This window comes from Pleurodeles waltl, chromosome 12 (assembly GCF_031143425.1).
Source record: "Pleurodeles waltl isolate 20211129_DDA chromosome 12, aPleWal1.hap1.20221129, whole genome shotgun sequence".
NCBI lineage: Eukaryota > Metazoa > Chordata > Amphibia > Caudata > Salamandridae > Pleurodeles > Pleurodeles waltl.
The window spans coordinates 223,914,604-223,940,330 of record NC_090451.1 but is presented as its reverse complement, the minus strand read 5'-3'; the positions used below and the strand labels follow the sequence as shown (position 1 = coordinate 223,940,330).

General features: G+C 41.5%; 1 protein-coding gene across 6 annotated transcripts in view; it reads right to left on the bottom strand.

The window, feature by feature from the left end:
* WWP2 (WW domain containing E3 ubiquitin protein ligase 2) overlaps positions 1-25,727 on the bottom strand; it is a 461,427-nt gene that overhangs the window by 416,980 nt on the left and 18,720 nt on the right. For 2 of the 6 annotated variants that reach the window (XM_069216843.1, XM_069216844.1), the window contains exon 1: positions 24,042-24,126. The exons of 2 other annotated variants lie outside the window; for them this stretch is intronic. In XM_069216843.1, coding sequence (XP_069072944.1) covers positions 24,042-24,088 — 47 coding nt within the window. In that variant the 5' untranslated portion in view covers positions 24,089-24,126. Of the gene's footprint in view, positions 1-14,858; positions 14,937-23,836; positions 23,856-24,041; positions 24,127-25,727 lie in introns of those variants that run through there. 2 more of the 6 variants (XM_069216849.1, XM_069216848.1) reach the window with 2 other exon arrangements.

Below are 25,727 nucleotides of genomic sequence, written 5' to 3'. Positions count from 1 at the left end.
AAAAATGTCATATATCACTGGGAGGCTTTGTGGCCAAGTCTTAAAGTAAAGTCCTTCTTGGTGCCAATATTTTTACTGGGCACCCCATCCTTGCTCTGTTTGAAAGCTTAACCCATTTACTGGATAGAATCATGCAGGGCTCGTAAAGCTCCTACAAGGAGAAGAGCTCCCTGTCCTTTTTAAAGTGGGATGATAAATAATTTGAGGCATTTACATGGCGGTTAATGAGGCCATGGTTCCCCTTGAGCAGTGCCTCGCCCAATAGTGGGCGAGGCACTGCTCAAGGGCCAAAGACCCTTTATTTTAATGAATGGGAAAAAACTTTAGGAAGGTGCGCGCAATGGGTGATATTGGGGCTGAGACACCTAGAAACTATAGGTGGGCCGGAGGCGCATAATTTAATGGGCGAATGTCCTGGGACACACTCCCTCTGCGATGTGAAGAGAAAACTTCCTGGTATCTGTGTCCCAAGGCCAGATTAATCAGGCAAGATACTGTCTTGTAGGTGTCTTATGAGTGGCAACCTGTGCATCTACAGACCCCCAGGGGACGTCAAGAGCACACATTATCCAAATACATACCCCTTTGGGGCATCACTCAGGCAGGTCAAGACTGAGGCGGCTTGTAAGACTTTGGCAGTGCATGTTTGAATGTCGCTATGCGAGCCACACGTTGCAGAGCACAGAAACGTGCTGGCCACAGCGGCCTCTAGTGGGCGGCAGACTGCACCATAGGTCTGCATATTTGTAGAAGCACAGTCGCTTAAGGAGCGCGTCATCAGTTCTGCGACTGAAAGGAGAATCTGTAATATGAGGGGAGCAGAAAGAGCGATTAACTGAGGCTGCCGAGACCAACCACTCCTTGTACTCTCTGAGGTTTATGACCAGTCTTTGCCCACTGACAAAATGACAAATGTCCTCTTTCCTTAAGAGGGCATAAACCACTTCATTGAAAGTTTGGCCATATGTTGGGAAAAACAAATAGGCCATGGCCAGGAGACTTGCTGAGCGAACCATTAGTAAGCCCTGCATGGTCTTCAGTAGCCATGAATCTGGGAGAAACAGTGCTAGATGACACCCTACTCTTAGTTGGGAGTAAGGGAGGGCACTCACCATTACTAGCAGAGTTGCCGACTGGTCGTTGAAACTCTTGTGGGGCAGAAGAAGTTAAAGCGTACACTACTCTGCCATTAGCTGCGCCCAGATTCTTGTCCCTAAGGAGGGTATTGAGAAGAGCTACGGCTGGTCATGCGGCCCCTGCTGTGGCCAACTTCTTGAAAAACCCACTGGGAAAAACACATTTGATGCTGAATTGCACTTTACACAGTGACAAAAAAGTTGCCACAAACCACCTCAACTCCTTAACGAAAGGATCACCAAACAAGCTGCTTTGGGCCACTGTGTCCACCTTCAAGAAGGGCTGGTCCCCCAGCTTGGGGGTCAACCTTGATTAACAGTGAGCGGCGTAGCTCTGTTGACAGAGCACAGTTCACATTTCCTAAAAAGATAATTGTGTGCAGTGCCCACTCGGAGAGGACATCAGGGGGAATGAGGGAGCCAGAGGCCTTGGCCTCCTCTGCCATATCCAGGATCCTTGTAATGAGGCCTATGACATCAAGCAACCTATCCTGACAAGGATGCCAGGACCTATCTAACCCCTTTTTAGGGTCTTTCATAAACTTAGCAAGGAAAGTGGCCATCTTGGGGTCTATGTCCGGAGGTATAAGCAACCTTCCCTTCTAAGGAAGAGCGGGGGCATTCTGCCCGAAGGCTGCTATGGACATCCTTCTCTAAAGGTTTGCAAAAACGTCCTGCTACGTACTTTACCACCTTATCTTATGGGACCCAATCCGAAAATCTAGGATGAATGATATTATCTGGATCCAACATGTCAGAAGCAGCATCTGCTGCGGGAACGGAGTCAGGCGCTGGGCACCAGGGCCTGGAGAGGCCTGCATCATCCTCAGGGGAATTCCTCCCCCATTTCCTGAAGCTCTGGGTAGATGGGCCCTGAAGGCTCAGAATCCACACCAGAAGGTTCCACTGGTTCTTCTGAAGGGGGCACCTGAGCCAGGAAGGCCCTGGAGACGCTCAATCCCCAAGTCACATTTCCTCTTTTGGCATAGGGGACCTTCACTCAGGGCATCCTTGGGGCGGGGAGGGGGGTAAGGGTGCCCAACGGGCCGGGCTCCACGGCTTCATTAACCACACTGTAAAGGGCACTGTCCACCACCTAAAAAAAGTATTATCCCATCTTAAAAAGGACAGGGAGTTCTTCTCCTTGTAGGTGCTCTGGGAGCCCGGCATGATTCTGTCCAGTAAATGGGCTAAGCTTTCAAACAGTATAAGGATGGGTTGCCCAGTAACAATATAGGAGGCCAGAGGCCCTTTAGCTTATGAATAGGCAAAACCCTTAGGAAGGTGCGCACATTGCCTGATATTGGGGCTGGGTAAACCTGAAACTAAGGGTGGGCCAGAGGCCGCTCAATTTAACGGGTGGGTGCCCTGGGACACACTCCCTCTGCAATCTAGATGGAAAACTGCCAGGTATCCGTGTCCCATGGTCAGATTAACCAGTCAAGATTCTGACTGTTAGGCGTCTTATGAGTGGGAACTTGTGCATCTACTCACCCCCAGGGGGGCATCAAGAGCACACATTAGCCAAAAACAGACTCGTTTGGGGAATCACCCAGGTAGGTCAAGGCTGCGGCGGCTTTTCAAGGCTACGGCAGTGTCCACTTGAATCTCGCTGTGTGAGACTTGCGTCGCACAGCGCAGAAGCGTCCTGGTCGCAGTGCCCTCTAGTGGGAGGCAGACCGCATCGCGTATATGTAGAAGCACAGTTGCATAAGGAGCACGTCAGCAGTCCCGCAACTGAAAGGAGAACCTGAAGACAAGGAAATTAGTACAAGGCTACATAGTCAAATATGTACATAATCAAATATGCATCAAATACATGAAAAATATGTAATATGAAGGGAGCAGAAAGAACGACTTAACTGAGGCTACAGAGCACTTAAGAAAGAGGGAGCTCAGACAGCGACAATGGACTATATTTGGGACTATCTACTGTTGACTGGTTAATGCACATGTTGTGTTTCTCTGATGTTTCTGGGAACATTAGTTTGTGTATGACTTTTTTGGGGGTATTAAAAAATGGCTGCTGTTTGTGAAAATAATGAATTAAAGTGAAGAAAGAAAGCATAATCATTGCCTCTGGTCCTGACATAGAATTTATTATGTGGGTGGGAAGAATGCTTACTTAATTGGGATAGTGTGTATAAAACGGCTTTAATGTTTCCTAGGATTTATCATGTAAAAGATGTTAATGATTCAACTAGTTTTAGTAGAACAAAAAGGAGTTTTGGTTCAGTAGTTCGACAGATATTAGGAGCTGTAATTCCTTAAGTAGGTGTTGCTATAAATGATGTGAAGATAAGTTATTTTTTAACATTAGTGGATAGAAAGCCAGTAGATACATTAAAAACATTTGGAAAACTTAATAAAAACATGCTTGCAATAGGAGCAATGGTTATGCAGAGTCCCATAGCATTAGATATAATCTTGGCAAAAAAGGGAGGCGTCTGTCAGGTAACAAAGGTGAAGAGTTATGGTGTATATGAGCTGGATACCAGTAGAGTTAGAGAAGCCTACATAACTATCCTAACTAATAATTCTAATGTGAAAAATTCGCTTGTGGACTCTGAGTTGTGGGAAAGTGTAGGTTCTTTGTTCAGTAATTTAGGAAAGAGTATTGAAAAAGCTAGCGAATGGTTGGGTGATGTGGGAGGTTACACACAAAAATGTATTCCAACTCCTGTAATAATAGTAATGATTTGTGCTTTATTCTATTTCATTTGATTCATTTTATTATGTATGTCATTAAAATAGTCAAGGTAATAGGTTGAAGGAGAGAAAAGGATCTATGGAAATGAATCTAGAATATCTGAAGGGGAATGTCTGCAAATAGTTGAAGATGGCAGAAGAAAACTCCTAAAAGTAGCTGAAGATGATAACCTCATTTTAATGGTTGATTAATAAGGATTTATTAAGCTATTTTTGTGATTATGGGATAAACATAGGGGGCAGTACTTTCATGTATTTCTATTAAATACATGTGTAATTTTGTATGAGAAATTATTTCGGGTACCAATGATTTTTAGTATGAATTCTAGTCATAACCAATGAACTAATAATAGTGAAATTTAAACGATTTTTCCATTTTATGTTAAAGTGTGTTTAATAATGTGTTTAATTATGTCACATTTTCCATTGATGCACTACTTTAGTTAAAATTGGTGTCATGTCTTATGATGTGTCCAAACCACTCCAGCTCATTCCTTCTCCCAAATGTGCCTCCCATAATGTCTTCAAACTTCTGGTTTCTGCAGATTTAGCAGAGCACAGAACAATATGAGGTAACTAGTGAGTTTGCTAGAGCTCATGCAATGTGAATTAAGCTTTTTCTTGTATCCTGAAAATAGAACGTTTTGAAGGTCTTTCAGTTGTAGCTTCCTGCGGTTGCTGAGTTGAAAGTGCTTACTGTTTAGTAAAAGAAACAAAGTGTATCACATCTCTGCACAACAAAAGGAGTCAGTTGTGTCTTGCAAGTAGAGAGGGTCAAGGGGTACTGCCATGGAAATCATGATATTTCTATATGAAATTGATAAATGCTGCGATATGTGTGATCATGCCATGCTGAATTTGCAGTTTCCTCTTATTTACTACGTGAAAGTATGTATAAAAGCCTTGGTTTTTAAGGGTGAGCAAATTAAAACATTACCGATACTCCAGAGACGCTGTCCGATTTGCTAGAAACGTTTCCTCTAGGGATGCTGTCAGTGTTCTTTGCTCTCCTGGCAGATATTTTCTTAGCTTTTAAGGACTTTAACAGATTATAAATTCCTACAACGCTCTGATAATTTTACTGTATCATTACTTGTACTGTATTTTTGGATAAACTTTGATATATGATTATGTATTTACAGTGTGTCTTTATGACAACCATTTATCTGTACTGTTTCTTTTTTACCTAGAAGAGAACTCAGTTATTGAGTGGTCACAGTTACTATCCACTATGATAATGTTTTCGAATTGGACTTGGTGGTGAGGAGGGGTGGTGTATCTTACAGTTAGATCAAGGGTCCCTGGCCCCCAGTCCTGGTCACAAGTAGAAGTGTTGCAGAACAACTTCTCCTCACACAACATGTCTGGCTGCTTGGCAGATGATAAAGTTTGGGGTCTTAACCTTCCATTCTTATAGTCCATTTCCAGACACAAAAATGTAATTTAGAGATCAAGTCTTTGGTGTTTTATGTTGGGGGTTCTGCTTCTTTTGAAGTGGACATTTCTCTTTCTCTTCTTTCCTCATGAAAGACAATTTGTCGCAGCAGGCACGACTCCGAAGCTGACCGTTCTACAATGCAATTCATGGGAGTGACCAGAGTTCACACCTATATGTCAGCTACAGTGATATGTGCATCAAAAGGCTAACCATAGACCGCCAGAACTACTCTTCATGATTACTTTATCAGCTGCCATATCCCTTCCAGAGATGTGTCCAGGCACATTCCTTGTAATCTATCACTGAATCAAAGAGCAAGTCTTTTTTTAAGTTTAAAGGGATTCTCCTCCTTTTTACATTGAAGCCTATTAGACAGTGAAGCTATCTGTCTTGCTTTCAGCATTCTTGTGGCCATTTTTACCCTGGGAATGCATTTCACACATAGCTTACTATAGGCTTTCTGATTTGTAACTCACATTTGTGTGCTTTATTTTTGGTGGCTACATTAGTTTTAGGCTGTCCAGCTTGAGTTCATCCTTCCCTTGAGCATCCCTTGTTTACTGTATCTTTCCAAGATCTTGCTTTCTGTAAAAAGGCCTTTAAATCTTGGTCTTATCTTGTCACATTTGCTGTGCATTCAAAGACAGAGGCCAAATGTCAGCCTCTGTATTCCACTGAACTTGGTGTTTACTTTTCTTTCGCCGACTTCAAAGTAACAGAATTTTTGTGACAATCCTACTGGATACCCATGTGCAGGAGAGGGTAAACAATGTTATTTATTTGTAGCACACAACAAAAATGAACTGTGTTGATTTTTCAGAATACATCATATATATCAAAGTACAAATGAAGTACTTTTTTGTATTTCTGAAGTGTATTGGAAACAAATATCTGAATACAATCAAAACATTAGGTGATTATATTTCCACACATTATCGTTTGTGTGCAGCAAAACTGTACGTCTGTTCAAATGTAATAGTCATTTAATTTGAAAATGTGTTGTCTCTAACAGCAGCGCACTACCACATAATGCATACTCCACTCTAACACACTCTACTCCTATACTTCCTTTCCACTCTACACTGCCAATCTATTCTACGACACTCCACTCTATGACACTTAACTCTACCCCATTCACTCCACGACACAACACTCCACTTTACGCCACGCTACACCCTCCACTACATTCCCTCCGCCCCAATCTAACCCACTCCACTCTACCCAGCTTCACTTCACTACAATCTACTCCAATCCATCCCACTCCACCCCACCTTAATCTACCTCACTCAAATCTGCCCCACTTCACTACACTTCAATATATCCCCAATTTACCGCACTCCACCACAATCTACCCCCACTCCAATCTACACAAACCCACTCCACTACAATCCAATTTACTTAAATCCTACCCCACTCCATTCCAATCTATCCCAATCCACTCCATTCCTATCTACCTCACTCCACTTAAAGCAAGCCCTTGTGCCAGCTCCCCTTGTGACAGTCTCCTGTCCAGGTTGCCCACGGCCACACACTGCTGTCTGGTTTCTGCTTGTTTGTCTGCTCCTTTTTTTGTCCGGTTTCACTCTTTTCTGCTTGTTTTCTGCTCCTTTTTCTCGTTATTCTGCTCCATTTCACTCTTTTCTGCTCGTTTTGGCCCTACTTGCCTTTTCTGCTCCTTCCTCTCTCTTCATTTACCTCCTCCCTCCATTTCTTACTTAATGGAGGCCGCAGCGCGACTGTTCAACGGGTGCACAACTGGCACCCCAAAGACAAGCCTGTCTGTGTCTGGACTGCGCCCAGCACCAGAAACCCTGGCTCTCCAGCCACCCACTTCTACTCCACCGAAGAGCTCAGAGCCATGAATCCTTGGCACACAACAAGAACTGCTGCACTACATCCCCTTGTGCTACCAAAGGGCTCTATGCCTGCCGAAACTGCTGCTTCTCCTGCGGCACAGGTCCACACAGGACCCCGCGCCATACCCACCGGAAGGCCATTATCAACTCAGAACCTCTCCAATGTATCCTTCTCAACACCCGATCCCTCTACAAACACGACACGGAAACCTGGGACACCATCACCTCGCTCTCACCAGATGTAGCCTTCGTCACCAAAACCCGGCTAAACCCCTCCTTAAACCCCGACATCACCACCGTAACACCTGATGGCAACAAGATCATACAGAGATTGTACCAACAAACATGGTGGTGGCAACGTCATCATATTCAAGAACACCCCAATCTACCCCAATCCACGCAACCACAATCTAACCTACTCCACTCCACCCACCTCCACACCTTTCTGCCCCATTCCAATCTACCCCACTCCAATCCAACCAACCTACGCCACTCCAATATACCCCACTCCACGCCACCTCAATCTACTCCACGCCCCTTCACTCAAATGTACCTCACTCCAGTCCAATCCAACCCACTCCACCATCTCCACTCCAATCTACCCTACTCGACTCTACCCCACTCCAAGCTACCTGATTCTACTCTGGTCAACCCCTTTCCAATCTACCCCATTCCATTCCAGCCCATTCCAACCTTCCTTAATCTACTCCACTCCAATCTACCCCACTCTCCCCTAATCTACTCCAATTTACCCCAATCCACCCCATTCCAATCTACTTTACTCCAGTCTCCTCCCCTTCACTCCAATCTACCTCATTCTATCGCAAACTACCCGACTCCACTTCAATCTACCCTACTCCACCCAAATCTACCCAACTCCATTCCAAACTACCCTACTCTAGTAGACCCAGTCTACTTAACACCACTCTACCCAACTCCAATCGACCCCAACGTACTCAACCCCACCTCACCCTACACCACTCCACTGAACCCCAATCCACTCACCTCAAATCTACTCCACTCCATTGTACTCCACTTCAATCTACTACAATCCACCCCACTCCACCCCTAGCTACCTCACTCCAATCTACCCCAATCCAATCCAGCCAATCTACTGGGCTCCTGTCCAATCTATCCCACCCCATGCCAGTCTACACCACCCCACACCAGTCTATGCCACTCCACTCTACACCACTCCACCTCAATCCACTTGTCCCAAATCTATCCCATTGTACTTCATTCTACCTCACTCCAATCTACCCTGAACTACCCCACTGAACCCCAATCTACCACACTCCACCCCTATCTACTAAGTAGTTGACAAATCAAAATACTAGGTCTCCTGAGAGGGACTAAAAAGGATTCTCTTAGTGCAAATCTTCTGTACCCGCACTTTGTCAGAGGTAGTAACCAATGCCAAAACCCTTACTCACTATGGTAATCTGTGAGAGTGAATGTTATAAAATACCTATATGTAGGCTTCAATACACGGTAATAACAATCCACTCTTAAATGCCTTCACATATGCTTTCGCAATAAATACATCAGATCTACTGCCTTTATCGTGACTTTCAAATCAAACATTCAGGCCTATAACCTTTACCATTGACCTATCACTTTAACCAATTCAGACTTACTGTGTGACCTACAGGTATTGCATAATAAAATACAGATATTTATAAAATGACAATTGTCAAAATAATAAAAGGTCCATCCTAAGAGAGTCCAATAAAGATTAACATCTTCTAGTCCTACAATAGTTCAATAGAGAAATTTAAGCCATTGTAGTAAGAGTGATTTTACGCTCTATTTTGGAAAAAGTAAATTATATTTAGGGTGACTATATTTATTGAGGTTTCTTTTTTTCCTTCTCTTTCCTTTTGGTTGACTTTCACTCTAGCAACCTTGTACTATGGAAGTGCAGCTTTTTAAAAAAAGAAATGATAGACATAGACATGATTTACCTCTCTTTGAACAATTATAATTGAAAACGAGGACATTAGTGGAGAATCAAACAGATGATGGGGTATTTTGAGGTATTTAACCTAAAGTTTTTGGAGGTGGTATTATTACGCAGGTATGAGTTACGGTACATTAGATAAAATATCCTTTTTAAGTTGAGCATAGCAGCGCGCAAGTGCTGCTTTTCCTACCTGTTGGTATGTATCTGGGCTTTTAACAATGCTCACATCATGCCCATCAATACCACTCGTTCGTGGACTTTCCCTTCAAAAATCCTTTGATGACATTGGTAAATGGCTTACGTTTGACCCTCCTTGGGGAAGTTCTGTTACCGCCTTGGCCATTGCCCCTGTTACATGGCTAATTGCACTTTTGCCGATAAGTTTGACTGCGAGCGAAATTCTTTTTCCTTTTGTGTGTCTCTTAACGCTGATGCTCATGGCGGCTGTGGCGCTGTGAATCGGCTCACTGATATGAAACGGTTTTACTTTTAATTTTCAATTTATGTGGCAAGAAAAGTCCAGGTAGGAGTTTACTACACTAATAGCTCTAACACGAGCAAACGCAAGACCCGTTGCATTGCAAATGCTTGTTTGATTTGGGTTTGCAATTTTGCCTTATTTCAGTAAATCTATGGTAAAAACTGTGATTCCGTTTTGAAAGAATCTGACCAACTTTATGAATTGTGTTGTGGCCCCAACTGGAACGGTGAGAAATGTAAGACTAAAGAGAATATAATACTTTGCCTAATAATTACAAGGTAACAGCTTTGATTTTGAGGTCATTTCATGGTGCTAGAACCTAAATGGCATGATTCTGGTGATTGACTGGGCAAATCTTTTTTTCTAATGTATTTATTAGTTGAGCAGCAACATTGCATTACTCAAAGAAGGAAGTACGTTACAAATTGTATATCAAATTTTCCTTTTACAAGAATAACATAACACATGTGTATTCTACCATGAAAGGAGTACAGCAACCTGTATACAGGTAAAGTGCAAAAAGATCAAAAGTGCATTTAGTCGAAAAAACTAAGAGCTGTGTGGAAATATATAAAGTGCATAAGTACAAAATGAATCTAATAAAAATGCATAAATACTCCTCCCCATAGTTGTGCTGTAAACGCATATACACCGCTACAAATGGAAAATAATAATACGCAGGTAAAGTGCAGAAAGAGCAAGAGGTGCAGTTAGTGCAAAGAGAGCCTAGAAATCTGCATATGAGCAAGCAAAGGGCGTTCATGTGGAATAGATCTAAAAATACTCTTCCCCATAAAAGAAAAATACAAAACAAAGATTATTAATGAATGAACCAATCTGGGGTTGATGCATACAATTCTAATATTGTACCCGCCATTACATCACGCTAACATGGACAAAAGGGAGGGGAGTAGTCAATGGTATACAAACGTATACAAAGACATGAACATCAATTTGAGTTGTATCTATAGCTAGCAAAGGTAAAATTAGACTAACAGTTCATTGGCCTTATCAAGGCTATAGAAACAAGCAGGGTAAGAAACAGTGAAGTGCAAAAGTACATAACTGCAATTAAACGTGTCTGAACATATATTACAAAAATATGAATTGCTTATTGTACATCATTGCTACCATCACTCTACCAAAAATAAGGTGCAATACTTGTCTGTACTGCTCACATATGCAGCTAGCGGTGCCGAGATGGCTGTATACCTCTCTAAAATGCTGCCTCAAAGGGAGAGGTTCTCTTAAGTTTATCCAGCCAGACATTAACCGTGGGAACATTAGTAGACCCCCAATATAGGAGGATCAGATATCGGGTGACAGATAGACTTGCAGATAAAAAATATTGTACATGCTTATTTAGTTTCCGAGTGACATGGGATACCGCGAATAAAACTACTATAGCTTCAGGTGCAATCATAATCTGTAAGCATTCATTACGAGTTTGAAATATATCCTGCCAAAAATAAACCAACTTGGGACAAACATACAAAATATGCATCAAATCCCCTTTATCATATTGTGCACATCTCAAAACACTGATTTGGAATACTCTGAAACATTTAAGGAATTGCAAGTTGGGTGAAGTATACCATCCATCTCAAGAGGACTCCCATTTGTCTGAAATCTGAAGCTCTAAGAGACGTGTACCCCACCATGGAGGTAGGCTCCCATTCGCCATAAGTCACCAGACACCCAGTCACCTCCTCTAGCTTATTCAAACAGTCATTAGCCAGGGGAGAATCAGAGAATTTCCTTACGGTCCTGTTTCAGTTGCCAATCCCATTTAATTCAGTTTGTAATTGCAGCTGAACAAGGGCCTGAGTTAATTCGCTCATCTTCTGGTAAATAGTTTTAAGAAGTCTTGAGATCTGCAAGAACCCATGCCAAAAGTGATGGAATACTGCCCTTAAGCACTGCTGCATCTCTTCAAAAATTACTGGCCGATTTCCGATACAAAAATCGCCCAATGTTAATTCCATGGGAATTCCAGAAGCTAAGCACTGGTTTGGAGATATGTAAACCACGGGATTTACACTCTCGTAACCGGACTAACCTCTGACCGGACGCCACCTGTCTCTCTTTAAAGAAGTGTTTTAGAGAAAATATCCAGCAATCCAGAACGATTGAGCCCACCTTGGCAGCATCTGTGAAATCCTTAAATCAGGTAGAAGGGACTAGCGAGGAGTCACTAAATACTCCCCAAGACTTTATTCTAGCTGCAAAGAGACTTTGCTACCTCCACAGGAGGATATTACCTCTATGGTCACCACATCTAATGTTAGTTCAACGGGGGAGGTAGCCAGAGAGAGCAGCCACCCAGGAGAGGCTGATGAAAATCCATCTCATTCTAGCCTAGATTCAGATACTATATTGAACTATACTAATTGGCTAAAGGAATACCCACTGTTCGCTAGGCATTCGATGGGTGGGGGTGAAATCCTTGAGACCTTAAAAACTCTCCAGGGGCTGCTACCTGCGGTGGCAACAAGATCCGAGGAGGAAAGCAGAGGCATTCAAGATTGACTGCAGATTCGCTCCACAACAAACCCCCCTTTAAGCAGTTCAACCTGGTCTTGGATCAGACTCTGCCAGTACAATTCATCAATGCACAAAGTGTTAGGAACAATGTGTTACCTGAACTTCCTGCAGTATTGCAAGGCCAGTACCCGAGGCAGCTCAATGGCAATACTATACAAGTAACTGGTCCCAAAGGTTCTACCTTAGTAACTCAGCCATATCCAGCTCAACATATTTTAGAGACTATTCTGTCAGAAATTCACAATCTCAAGGCATCTCAGACTCAGGAAGTACCCGTGCTTCACCAAAATCTGAGCAAAATCGAGGAGCTTGTGCTACAAATACCAGCATGACCACAAGACATGGAACAGAGGATGTCAGACCAAGAAGATAATTACATTATCTGGGATAATTATATATTATATGGATGTAATTTATAGGAAGCTGGTTGATATGCAAAACAAAATGGATGAAATGGAAAACTACGCCTATTAGATCCAACCTACGCTTCATCGAGATTCCTGAAGGGGGCCACCAGAACATCATCCAATTTATGGAATCCTTGATTAAATGCACATCATCGATGTTGCCCCAGCAGATCTTTTCTTCATGAGGGCCATTTGGATTCTTGTACAGCACCTGCCGAACTCCAAATATCCTTTCACTATTAATGTTAACTTGGCGGACTATTACTTAAAACAGCGTATCTTGTTATCGCCTATCCAAAAGAAAGTATTTACGATGGCGGACAAAAGCCAGATTTGCTTCTTTTCAGACATGTCTGCTGCAGCAGCATGTAGATGGAAAGATTTTGTAGGACTCCTGGGACAATTCAAAGTCACCATGGTGCAGGCCTCGATAGTGGAACAGTCGAAAGACATGGTCAGTTCAAAGTCAATTTCACTTATGCACATTAGAAGAGTCACAATGCCTATTGGAAAAAGGTACAATACACGCAAAGTTAAAGGGATGTTTTATTTTTGTCTTTTTTTCTCTTCTCCTGCTTTTTTCGGGGGGGGGGGCCCTACCTTGGAGCATAGCTTTGTGCAAGAACACGGTACCCAATGCAAAGAGTGAGAGTCTTAGGGGGTATGGTGGGCAATTTCCCCTCTCAGGGTGGCAGGTCACTGAGTGTGTGATTTACAGTTTGGGTGAGGGTCTGCTGTGGTGGGTTAGGGAGAAACAGGGAAAGCAAGAGTGGGAGAAAAAGAGCAGATGTATCAGATAGTGAACAGTACTGGAGATAGTAAGGGCCGTCTGGCATTATTATTTCATGCAGTTCATGTAGTCTGAGCAGGCGATCCTGATTTTCGATCAATGAGTACTGCGGAGGGACCAGGACAAAAAAAAAACACTGGCTGCTTAATGGTCTATAATGCTAGAGTAATCTCAATGCCAACGGGGTTTTAAATAAGCAGAAATACATGGCCATGATAAAGTGGTTTTCTTCATTTAATCTGAAAATTATTTTCTTACAAGAGACACATCTTAAGGATAACAACCCTCAGATTGCATTACCAAATAAATATTTGCACACATATTTTGTACCTGCTTGGTGTGCTATGCGTGGAGTAGCAATATATCTGGCCAGATCTGCAGGGGAAATGGATTTGGTTGAAGGTGTGAGTACAAGCTGTTCCCCCTTAATGTAGTTAATTATTATGGTTCAATATCTGATGAAGTTGGTCCCTTAAAAGGCTTATTTAATTTAGCCATAGGGGTTGAAGGGCCTATGACATCCAGAAGAGATTTTAATTTTATGCAAGACCTAAAACTGGACAACTCCAATAACGCTAAAATGCAACTTAAGCCCAAAACTGTCTAGGTCCTTGCTGTAATTAAACAGTTTTATGGGCTCGGGTAGTATAACTCCCCATCAAGCAGCTGAACCCAGGATGGAAAAATTTAAAAACAGATAATTAAATGATGTTTGTAAGATCAATGTTCCTGAAGCGTGGAATAAGGACATGTGCTGATGCCGTCTCATGGCTTTTTTGCTTGCACAAATCCTTCAGAGCTGCTGAGGTTCGAAAGGTACATGAGAGCAGCTCGGGCGGAATTGAATAAAGCCTTCCTAGCATTTGGCACCATAAATAAGGCATAGAACATGGAGAAATAATGCTGCTAATACATCACTCTAAGAATATACACTGGCAACATGGAGCAAGTATTGGAGATCTTGTCTCTAAGCGAGGAGCAGGATATTGCACCTTAAACATTGCAAGAGCACTTTAAATGTCAGAGCCATAGAGTAAACGGTGATGGAGCCATGGGATATAACTGCCTTGTTATTTGCACAAGCATTTTATGCAAGATTAACCAGGGAGAAGGAGTGGCCTCCAGGGACAACATGGCTGCTTTCTCTCTCTGGCATGCATGCTTCAGTGGAAAGAGTGGGCCAGCAAACCCTGAAACTGTGGGACATAATAGACTCATTATTAGCACAAGTACTTTATGCTAGAGCAATCAGAGAGAATGGATGGGCTCCAGGGACAAAACAGGGGTGCTTTGTGTGATGTATAGGGCATGCGATCACCTCACGCGATCACCTTGGTTCGAGTGATAGAATGAAGGTGACGCGGGGAGACGGTTGAGATCGGTGGACGGATGGCTGGGGCAACATGGATTAAACCTGACAACTGTATTTAAACAATGTGTTCTTTGTGGATTTATATTTCACATTTGGCGACGAAGGTGGCTGTCGCCTCAACATCCTAAAATTAGTGATTTACGAGAACGTGACGGTACTCACTATTTTAAAGACCCCGTTTGACGCACTCTGGTTGGCGATCGTTGGCGCGCTGATTAAGAGAGACGTGGTCTCTGCGCAACCGATTTGGCAGGATTTTATGATCGGACTGCACTGGAGGCATCTGGATTCTTCGATTGAGCGTCTGAATATTAAAAGAAGCGGCGAGTGGTGAGGAGAGCGACGCGGTTTGTACAATGTCTGTTTTGTGGGGCGTGTCAAAGTTACATTGGTGCCCTTAAAGGGATTGTTGCTTCTACAACTTAAAGGGAAATGCCTTAAAGGGATTGTTGGTTCTACAGTTTAAAGGGAAATGTTACGCTTCAACTCTTGTTAGGTTATAATAGACAACAGCATTGGAACTGTGACAGGCACACCTTATACAAGAGAGCAATCTTGTTTGCCTGTCGTATGCAACATACGGTGACAGGCACACCTTGACAAAACGGGGAAGCAAGAAACAATTATTAAACGAAGGAAGTCACAGTGACAGGGACACATTTAAGGAATAGAAGAACTGATATTTTGTACACTGCAGAAGGAGTGAATATTCTATGTATCAATCACACATTGGTGCATTTGAGGACTGGAATTCAGAGTGTTGTTATGTTTTTATGTAATCTAGGACAATTGTTAGTTTAACAGAATAATGCAGAACGTAACACCCCCCTCCATTTTTTTTTAAGCAGTCCAGGTGATCCGACATATCCCTGGAGCAAATGGAAAAATATATTTGTCCACTATGCTAGAGTGTGTGGACCGACACTGAGCACGGAAAGGAAACACGCATTATTGCTACACTGTCTGGGGGGTGAGGGACAAGAGGTATTAGAAAATTTACCTGACTTATGTATTGAAGAAAGTAGGAATTTAAATGAATATGAAGCGTGTATTATGAAGTTAGACAAACATTACTTACCAAGGGTGAGCACGATAATGGAACGATATTATTTTGGAAAAAGGGAACAAGAAAAGGAGGAGTCAGTGGAGGAATATATAACTAGTTTGAGAAAGTTGGAGGCGTCATGTAAATTTGGAGCATTGGTGGATGAGAGAATTAGAGATCAGTTCGTTTTAAAGTGCAGTAGTGATAAAATTAGGGAAGAGCTGTGGTTGAAAGATGAACCACCTTTGGAAGAAGTGATTTTGGTGGCAAAAAGAGTAGAACACATGCTGAGGTGTGTTAAGGAATTAAGTGGAAATAAAATAATGAGTGGAGAATGTGCAAAAGTGGAGGAGATAGTATGCGAAGTGAAGAGCAAAGAAAGTGGAGGTGGGAAAAAAAAAAAGGAAGATATAGTCAAATTCAAAGGGGAATGCTATCGTTGTGGTAAAAGTGGCCATAAAGCTAATGCGAGCAATTGCCCAGCATTGAATGTAGTGTGTAATGGGTGCAGGAAGAGAGGTCACTTCTACAAATGTTGCCGTAGTAGGAAAAAAAAATGATAATATGAAAGAGGTCAAGGAAGTATCTCAGGAAGTAGTGTTCCAAGTTGATGCTCAGGCTAAGTATGGAGATCACCCAAGTGAAGTGGTGAGAGTAAATGGAGTGGATCTACTCATGCGATTTGATTCGTGTTCACAATTGACGATAATTTCAAAAACAAGTTTTGACAGTTTAACTCAGAAGGTTAGGAAGTTAAAGAGAATGAATGTTTCTCCTGGAGGTTATGGTGGACAGCGTATAAAAATGTTGGGGTATTTTGAAGGTCATATTGAGTTGAAAGGTAGACATCTGTTAGGGAAAGTTTATATGTCCATACAAGGTGACAATCTTTTAAGTTGGACATACCAAAAGCTTTTTGGTGTCATTTTGAATCCTAGTGCACAACTGCAGGTACAAATTCAGAGTGTGGATGGTGTTGACAGTGAGTTAATTCATGAATTTCCTGAAGTATTTTCAGACAATTTGGGATGTCTAAAAGGCTATAAACATAGAATTAGGTTAAAGAAAGGTGCCATTCCGATAGTAGCGAAAATTAGAAGAATACCTTTGGCTTTACAAGAACCTGTAGAAAATGAACTTAAAAGGTTACAGGTTATGGGCATCATTGAGGAAGTGGAGTCAACTGAATGGTTGGCCCCCATAGTTGTGGCAAAAAAAGGGAATGGAGATATCAGGCTTTGTGTGGACCTTAGGGCTCTAAACAGAGAGGTAGTGGTGGATAAATGTCCCCTTCCAAATATCGAAGAGATAGTATCAATGGTAGGCGGAGCAAAGTACTTCTCCACTTTAGATCTGAAATCGGCGTATCATCAGGTAGAGGTGGAAGAGAGTTCACAAGAATTGACTGCATTCATAACACCTTTTGGTGCGTTTAAATTCAAGAGAATGCCTTTTGGGCTTGTGTCTGCGGCCTCTATTTTTCAACGTATCATGTATAAAATTTTGAAAGAGGTCAATGGTGTGAAATGCTACCAAGATGATGTGTTAATTTACGCTGACACAGCGGTAGAACATTGGGAACGAGTAAGGTTGGTTTTGAGATGTCTAAGTAGTGCTGGTATTACCTTGAAGAAAAAGAAATGTCGTTTTGGTTTGACAGAAGTGGAGTATCTGGGACATTTGATTACAGGGTATGGAGTAAGACCCAAACCAGGTTTGGTTTTGACTATTAAGAAATTAGTCTCTCCTCAAACTAAGGAAGAAGTGAGTTCATTTTTAGGAATGGTAGAATACTATGGGAGGTACATTAGGAACTTGGCGGAGAAAACTGTGAAAATGCGAGATTTACTAAAGAAAGGAAAAGAGTTCAAGTGGGATTCCATGTGTGAAGAAGAGTTTGTAAAAATTAAAGAAGAACTAAAAAATGCTCCCTGTTTACAAGCTTTTAAACCGGGTAGGTCAACTGCCATTGTCACAGATGCCAGTGCAAAAGGTTTGGGTGCGGTTCTGATGCAAATTGATGGAGGTGAGAGGAGGATGATTGCTTGCGCGTCCAAATCTTTGAATGGAGCTGAGAAAAATTACTCTGTAATTGAAAGAGTTGCTGGCTATATATTGGGCACTGAATAAATATCGACATTTTGTGTGGGGCAAGGAGTTTGTGGTTTTGCCTGATCACAAACCTTTAGTAGAAGTGTTTGGCAGTAAAGGTCTTAATTGCATCTCTGCAAGAATAAGAAGGTGGATCATTGGGCTACAGGATTTTAAATTTAAGGTAGAGTATTTACTAGGCGCATTGAATGTTACTGCGGATTTCCTTTCAAGATTAGTGGAAGAAAACAGGAAGGATGAGGAACAAAAATATGTAAATTTTCAGGAAGAAATTGTGTGTGAAGTTTGTTGTGATGTGTCCGAAGTTACATGTGGAGTAATAACCGAACAGGAATGGAAAGAGGCATTGAAAGAAGATGTAGAGTTGAGCGGAGTGTGTGAAGCTTTAGAAACTGGTCAATTTGAGCTTCTAGGAAAAGTTTGGAGACTGATGAAAGATAAATTGGCGGTGGATAAATGTATATTATTGAGGGGAACAAGGTTGATTCCACCAAAAGTGTTGAGATGTAGGATAATGAATCAAGCTCATGAAGGTCATCTTGGAATAGTCAAAACAAAAGAAAATCTAAGAGCGAATTTTTGGTGGCCAGGTATGGATGTAGAAGTGGAGCGTGTGGTAAGAGAGTGTATACAATGTGCACGTAGTGACAAGATTCTAAAAACTCGCAATGCACCTAGGTATTGTAGGAATTTACCATGCAAACCCTGGGATGAAGTAGCAATAGATATTGTTGGTCCTTTACCAGGTGAAAATTCTACCCCATATCTAATTGTGTTAATAGATTTGTATTCCAGGTGGGTGGAAGTCAAAAATGTACATGAAGTTTCCTTTTCTAGTGTAATGACTTTTTTAGAAGACATTTTTAGGAAAGAAGGTTTTCCAAAGTCATTATTGTCAGATAATGGTCCACAATTTTGTTCGACAGTCTTTGAAAGATTTATGAATAGTTGTGGCATATCTCATAAAAGGTCGGCGGTATATCAACCAGAAACTAATGGTGCAGTTGAAAGATTCAACAAGTACATAAAAGAAAGCATTCAACTTGCAAAGGTGAACGCTTTGAATTGGCGAGCAGAACTTTTGAAAAGGATCACAGCTTATCGGTTCTCTCCACATTCAACTACCGGTAAATCTCCTTTTGAACTTTTCAGGAAAAGGATACCCAATACCAATTTGTCTCCTGGATGGATGGAGTGGATAAAAAATGGATATAATTTAGTCCACACGTAGTGGAGGGATAGAGAAGAAAAGCTCATACGTAAAAGAAAGCAAGAATTTGATACAAGAAAAAAAGTATGTAAAATTAATATAGCTGTGGGAGATGTGGTGAAGGTGAAGGCATCCGTTGGATGTTTAGACGGGTCAAAGTTCACTAGACCTCTTCATGTGATTAAACTATTCAAGAATGCTGACAAAACTTCAGATGGCAAGATTTGGAACATGAACAGAGTGGTTCGGCTGAGAGGGGCGGTAGAAATGAATGTAAGCACTGAAAAGTTCAGAGGTATCAGAGACAATGTTTGGTCAAAAACACGTAATAATGATCGACATGACACTGATGAGTTTGATGGCATAAGGAGAAGTAGTAGAAAGAAAATAAGTCCTGGACATTTTAAAGACTATGTTCTCATTTGACAAAGGTGGTGTTTATGATCACGTTTGGGATGTACATAGTTTTCTGTATCTACTCATTTGATTGATCTCACGGTTATGTAGGTACATTGTTTCTGTATTGTACATTACTTCTGTATTAATTTTGTTCGTTGTATAAAAGGGAGATGTGTGATGTACAGGCCACGCGATCACCTTGATTCGAGTGATAGAATGAAGGTGACGCGGGGAGACGGTTGAGGCGACATGGATTAAACCCGACAACTGTATTTAAACAATGTGTTCTTTGTGGATTTATATTTCACACTTTGCTTTACACTAGCATGCAGGCCGCAGAGGGAAGAGCGGGCTGGCATAATCTAAAACTGCACAAGCACTTTACGTGAAGGGGTGAACTTGTGGGACACAATGAACCCTAACTCTGTATAAGCACTTTTTCAGGCAGAAAGCTTGGCAACTCAATAACCATAATGCTTTTAACTAACATGACGAAGAGTGGGTTGATACCATTTTAAACCATACAAGCACCTTTATGAAGGGGTGACTCTGTGGTACATAATGACCTATAATGATACAAGCGACTTTTAGGTTAGAGACCTCACCCTGTGTAATGATGGCAAGGGTTTTAGATAATTCAACCCAATTTTGTACAAGCCTCTCATAACACTAATTATCAGCCGAGGCGGGCTGGTTGTGCACAAACATATTTATTAGCAAGCACTTTTCCCCATCCCGCTAGAAGGAAGGGGGTGGTCCCTTTGGGGTATGATGGTTTTTTGTGGCCCTTTAGAAGCATTTTTTTGCGACCCGTCAAGAGCAGTTGTTTTGGGCCACAATTGATTTTGAAGCAGTGTGTGCACTTTTTTCTTTTTGTTTTCTTTTAGTTATCTTGTTTTCTGTGATGATTGCAAGGATTGTAATTCATTATGCAATAAAATGTGTTCCATCAGTATTATAATTCAGATGATCACTGGTGAGTGGACCATCCACACAAGATGTAGTTTATGTATTTTCACGCCAATTTAATTCTGCAACATGACCTGATTTTTTTTCGTGATGCAGATTCTTAGCTAACTAGACGATGGAATATTTGACATGCAGAGTCCTGCCATTCCACACACATCTGATGATAAGGGAATCTAACTCTTTGAAAAATACCCTATTGATTTACATGGGGAGATTTTTAAAAAGAAAAAAAAATAAGGGCAAAATAGACATTTTAACTAAGGACACTCTCCCAATTATTGTTAGTGGGAGAAAAGTCCATCTAATCAACAGGGTTTTAACTTTATCTAACATTGCTTTATAATTAAGGAAAAACAAATCCAAATACTTATTTGTTACATAAACCCCAAAATAACAAACTGGATGTTGCGTACTAGACTGGTTTATTGCATCTTATCAACTACAGGATTATGGTTGTTAGAACAAGACAAACTCAACAGGAAATGTGTAAACTAGATGGGTGAAGTACTAATGTTTTGTGGAGACAACAATAAAAGAAGTAATCATATATTACTTTTTAATTGATAACTGTGTTTCTTATAGGTTCTGGGAAAATTATACTCCCTAAGGCTTTCAATGGACTCACCTTGACAGCTGTACTGTCAACTCATACCCAAAAATGGATTGCTGCTTTTGAGTGACAAAATTGCAGGCCAAGCTGTCTCAAATAATATAGCAAGTGTGCCTTTTCCATTTAAAATATGTCAGGCAATGGCAAGAGGAGAGAAAGATGGCTGCTGCTGAGTGTTAACTTTCAGCTATTATAACTGATAAAGGGGCAGACGAAATACTGGAAATTTTTTAATGGATGTGTGATTCTGGGAGTTGGCATGGTGGGTCATTCAATTCCCAAAAAACATACTGGTTGAAAGTCAACCTTTAAAACCTCAAATCTGCTTTGTAGGACCCACCCACTTAAAAAAGTACAATAGAAACATTGAAAGAATAAAAGGAAAGATAAAAATAACAGAAATTAAAAACAGAGTATAAAATATGTTTTTGATGATTTTTAGAAATGCTGCTTAAAAGTTAACCCTTGTTCAACATTTTCAACCTAATTTAGGTAATTAGATGCTACATTTCCAAAGCACTAATGAGACCTATATTATCCACATAATGACAAATCTAGAGCGAGGGTGGCCTTTAAGAAAATCAGAAATAGAATAACAGTCATGTGTGACAATAGGATTGGTGTAGACAAAATCCCAGGCCAGTGTCAGGTAGACTCTTGACTATCTTTTTGCCAACTCTACCAGCGAATAGTCATTCAACCTGTACTTGTAGAGTGTGGCTTATCACCCAAAAGGGTATCCAGGCACTTGCTGCACATACCATTTGAACAGCCAGGTCTTATGTCCATTCCTGAAGTGAGTCAATGAGGGTATGGTGTGGAGGTGGAGGGGGAAGGAGTTCCAGGTTCTCTTGCGCAGGTTGAGGATCTGTCTTGCAGCTGCCTTCTGGATCGTCTGGATTCTCTGCATGAGTTTGATGGTGATGTCTGTATAGAGTGTTTTTCTGCAGTCAAGTCGGCTGGTGACGAGGGCCGGAGTCACCGTCTCCCTGGTGTTGAGGGGAAGCCACTTGAAGGCCTTGTGGAGCATGTGGAAGTACGCTGAGGAGGCGGCGTTGGTCTGTCGTTTCATGGATAAACGCCAAGGTTGCGGGCATGGTCTTTGGGTGTGGGTTCAAGTTCCGATGGCCACCAGGAGTCGTTCCAGAGGGTCATGTGTCTGCCAAAGATCAAAACTTATAGCTAAGTTTGCTGTGCTGAGTTGTTCCCATGTAGTGAGCGAGTGGTGAGCAGTGGTTTTTGATAGGATGTTGTTGACACCTGAGAGTCTCAGGTCAGACCCTCAGTGGTTCCTAGGGGCAGGAACGCTTTTATATGAATGCTGTATGCAAATCTTAAAGGACAACACCATAATGATAATAAAGAATATCATAAAAAGGCAAAAGATGTAAACTATACAAATATGTTTAAAAAGTGTGCAATGTAGGCATGAATTAAACAGCTAATGGTAAAAGTGGGATAAATGTAAATTCTCTTAGAAGTTGCTTGAAAAAAGGGTGTTTTTTAGGCGATTAGGCAAGTATGGAATGTTTTTAAAACATGCAGATGTTTCTGCAACAGTGTGCAAATTGTTACTGTTGACTGGTTTATTAAAGTACAGTGTATTTTAAAAGCGTTGTTAGTATTTGAAGTGAACAAGTAGCATAACTTAACGAGCAAAGTTTTAAAGTATAGTGGACTGATAGTTAAAGGATATATAAGTGGTAAACGTAATGCTGATAAAAATGTGCAAGTATTTCTACTATCTTCCCATTAGAAAAGGTAATCTCACAGTGAATTGGAATATTCTCCACGAGTGCACCCTCTGAGGTTTCAGGATTCGCATCGATAAACAGTCAGTTGAGAAGATTGTCAGTGTTAAGCCCGTTGACGGGTGGTGCCAGTGTTCTTTATGTGGATCAAAATTGTAACTTGTGTTAGTGTTCTTTTTTCAGGTCCCATGATGCGTCTGATAAAGTGTTTAGAGGGTGCGAAAACTGTTCTTTGCACGCATCGGAGACACCGCAAACGTTATTGGTAGTATCGAACACGTGTGAAAATGTATTTTCATTGAGACCATTTTATACAATCTAGTACCAACCGCAGCTAAATTGTCAATAACTGAAAAAAAAGATTTTACTATCTATAGATATGAAATAGCTTTAAAGGGTCTTTTGACGGTATGCATACATTTCATAAGCATGATTACATCCTACATCATCCGCATTTCTGAAACCTGAGGGGGCAGGCGAATTGTAGTGTTCAATCTTCCAAATAAAACAGAGGCGTTGCGGAAATAAACAAGAAAAAACACTATTCTTTCAAGCACTACAGTCTTAAAGTATGTAAAAAGGCATGTGGATTGTTGTATCCCTGAACATCCCCAACGCCTCTCAAACTCAAAACTGCACTAAGAAATATAAAGATGATGACGGAAAGAGAAGGGGAGGGTGCTGGGACTGGAAAAACAGTACAATCCTCATGACTGTTCTCCCATCTGTGCTGCTGACAGAGAAAAAACAAAGACTATAAATGTTCTACTTAAATCTAAGGCACGGCAACAACATTAAAGGGACATGGGTGGCCACTCAATAGCATATCTTTATCTGTAGGCGAGTGCAGCTCAATGCCCTTATTGTCTCAATCCAGCACGTTTAATCATACTTCAACGTACCAGGAAACTGCCTACTCGTCACCACATTATCTGAATATAGAACATGGTGCACCTTTGATCACTAAATACCATAAATGCCGAACTACAAAAAAGGCTTATTTTTCAGACATATAAAGACTGAGTAAACCCCTAAGCAGCATACCTGCGAAACGCATATTATTCGCAGATCTCTGCTGCATGTGCATTAACCTAGTGTGCTATAAGTTCGCCCCATTACCACCACCCTTTCACCAAGCCCCGGACCACACCGACTGCTGCCCCTTCTCACGGGTTTCTACGGTCCTCCTACTCCCACATACACCTCCCTGCACCGTAATGCAGCGTTCCCTCCGGTTGAGTTTTAATACCTCACAGAGTTCGACGGCAACGCTTCCTCTTCCGCCTCCTGCCACATTCGTGTCACGTGACCCCGGCTTATGCATCACTTGATCAGGAACAGAAGTGCTACTGCAAAGCGGGAGCAGCACTGACACAAAGAGTAGAGAGGAGAAACCGAAGACGGACTAGCAGTCCATAGCAGTTACAGTGACTGACAACTCAGAGCCGTCGACTAGCGAGGTGAAGGGCTATAAAGAGACGTTATTGTTATTGTTATTAAAAGCGTGTTACAGTTGTTTACAAGTATATAGAATACGGAGTGTCAAAATACGGACTATCTCTCACATTAATATATGATAGCCCTTATTTAATGACTGTCACTGCTGCACGGCAATTACTTTAACTCTTTTAGGTTATTTACCCAGCTATACGGAGATGTTATCAGCTGGACCGAAAATGTAGGGACGTCAGTTTTCAGTAGGACATGTGAGACGTCCATAAAATAGTGGGGTGAGACATTAAAGACAATGCATAATAGACTACTGTAGCAAACGTAAACACCGAAGAAAGACTAACATGCACTGAATGACGCTGTATTCATAGCATTGTCCTGAAGAGTTTCAGCAGGGCTAGGAGGTAGCACAAGCTTATAGTAGAACACTCCTTTCGTAGTTCTGGAAAGGAGTGTTCTACGCTCCTAGTCTAGGTCCACTCAGCCCGTCATCCTTCCGAGGTAGATAAAATGAGTACCAATTTATTGGGTAATAACTGCTGTGCCTTAGGCGATAAGTACGCAGCATTTATTATTTTAATTTTTGCAGTTTTTATATAGTGCGAGTTTGGCCTAAGGGCATTAAAGCTGTTTACATAAGCACCGGATTACATTGAACTAGGTCAGATATGATATTAATTTTATTTTTTAATGCCTGGGAGGTAAAGGGAATTGTAGGATGTTGAACCCACGATAGGACTGGAAGCGGGTTCTCTGGTTTCAAAGTCAACTGCTCTGGTCTTAGGCCACATCTCCATCCTCCTACTGCATACATGCCAATATTTTAAAACTGGAATTGGGGAGATTTTGAAAAAATCATGGAAAAGTATTTTCCCCATTGACATACTGAAGTAGAATAAATTGTAGCCCGGGGAGAACTTAAATAAAGCAAAGTTTGGCTTCAAATATCTCTCGTCTGAATCAGGTCTGTTCCCGTGTCTGCTACTCCTGCCAGAATAGACTACTTAAGAATCGGATGCTCAGATAGTAGACCAACATTTTCCAACTAAATTATATTGTAATAATTTTTTACCAATTTTCAGTACCTAATGTGCTTAAAACGGATCATTTTGACACGTGTAGTATTGACATCCTTAAGGGATCAAACATATTCCAATGTCACATCTGGCTGCATGTAAATGGAGGCAAAGCAGAAATAATGAAAGGTTCAAAATGTACCAGAGGCTTCTAGTTTCATGCACTGTGGGTGATACACATTTGGAGGTTGGGTTGAGCCCTCACTCAAACCAGGCGAATTACATTCCCAGAGAGATCGGCTAGAAAGAACACAAACCTTCACTTAAGCTTACTACAAGCTTGTACGTCTTTGTAATGAACTGTTTCTCCCACAGAGCTATCATTAATCTGTAATGATTACCCTATCCTTGGGCTTTTGAGCACCAACCCCCCTATCCTAACAAATCTCTTTCAACTCATCCGAGAA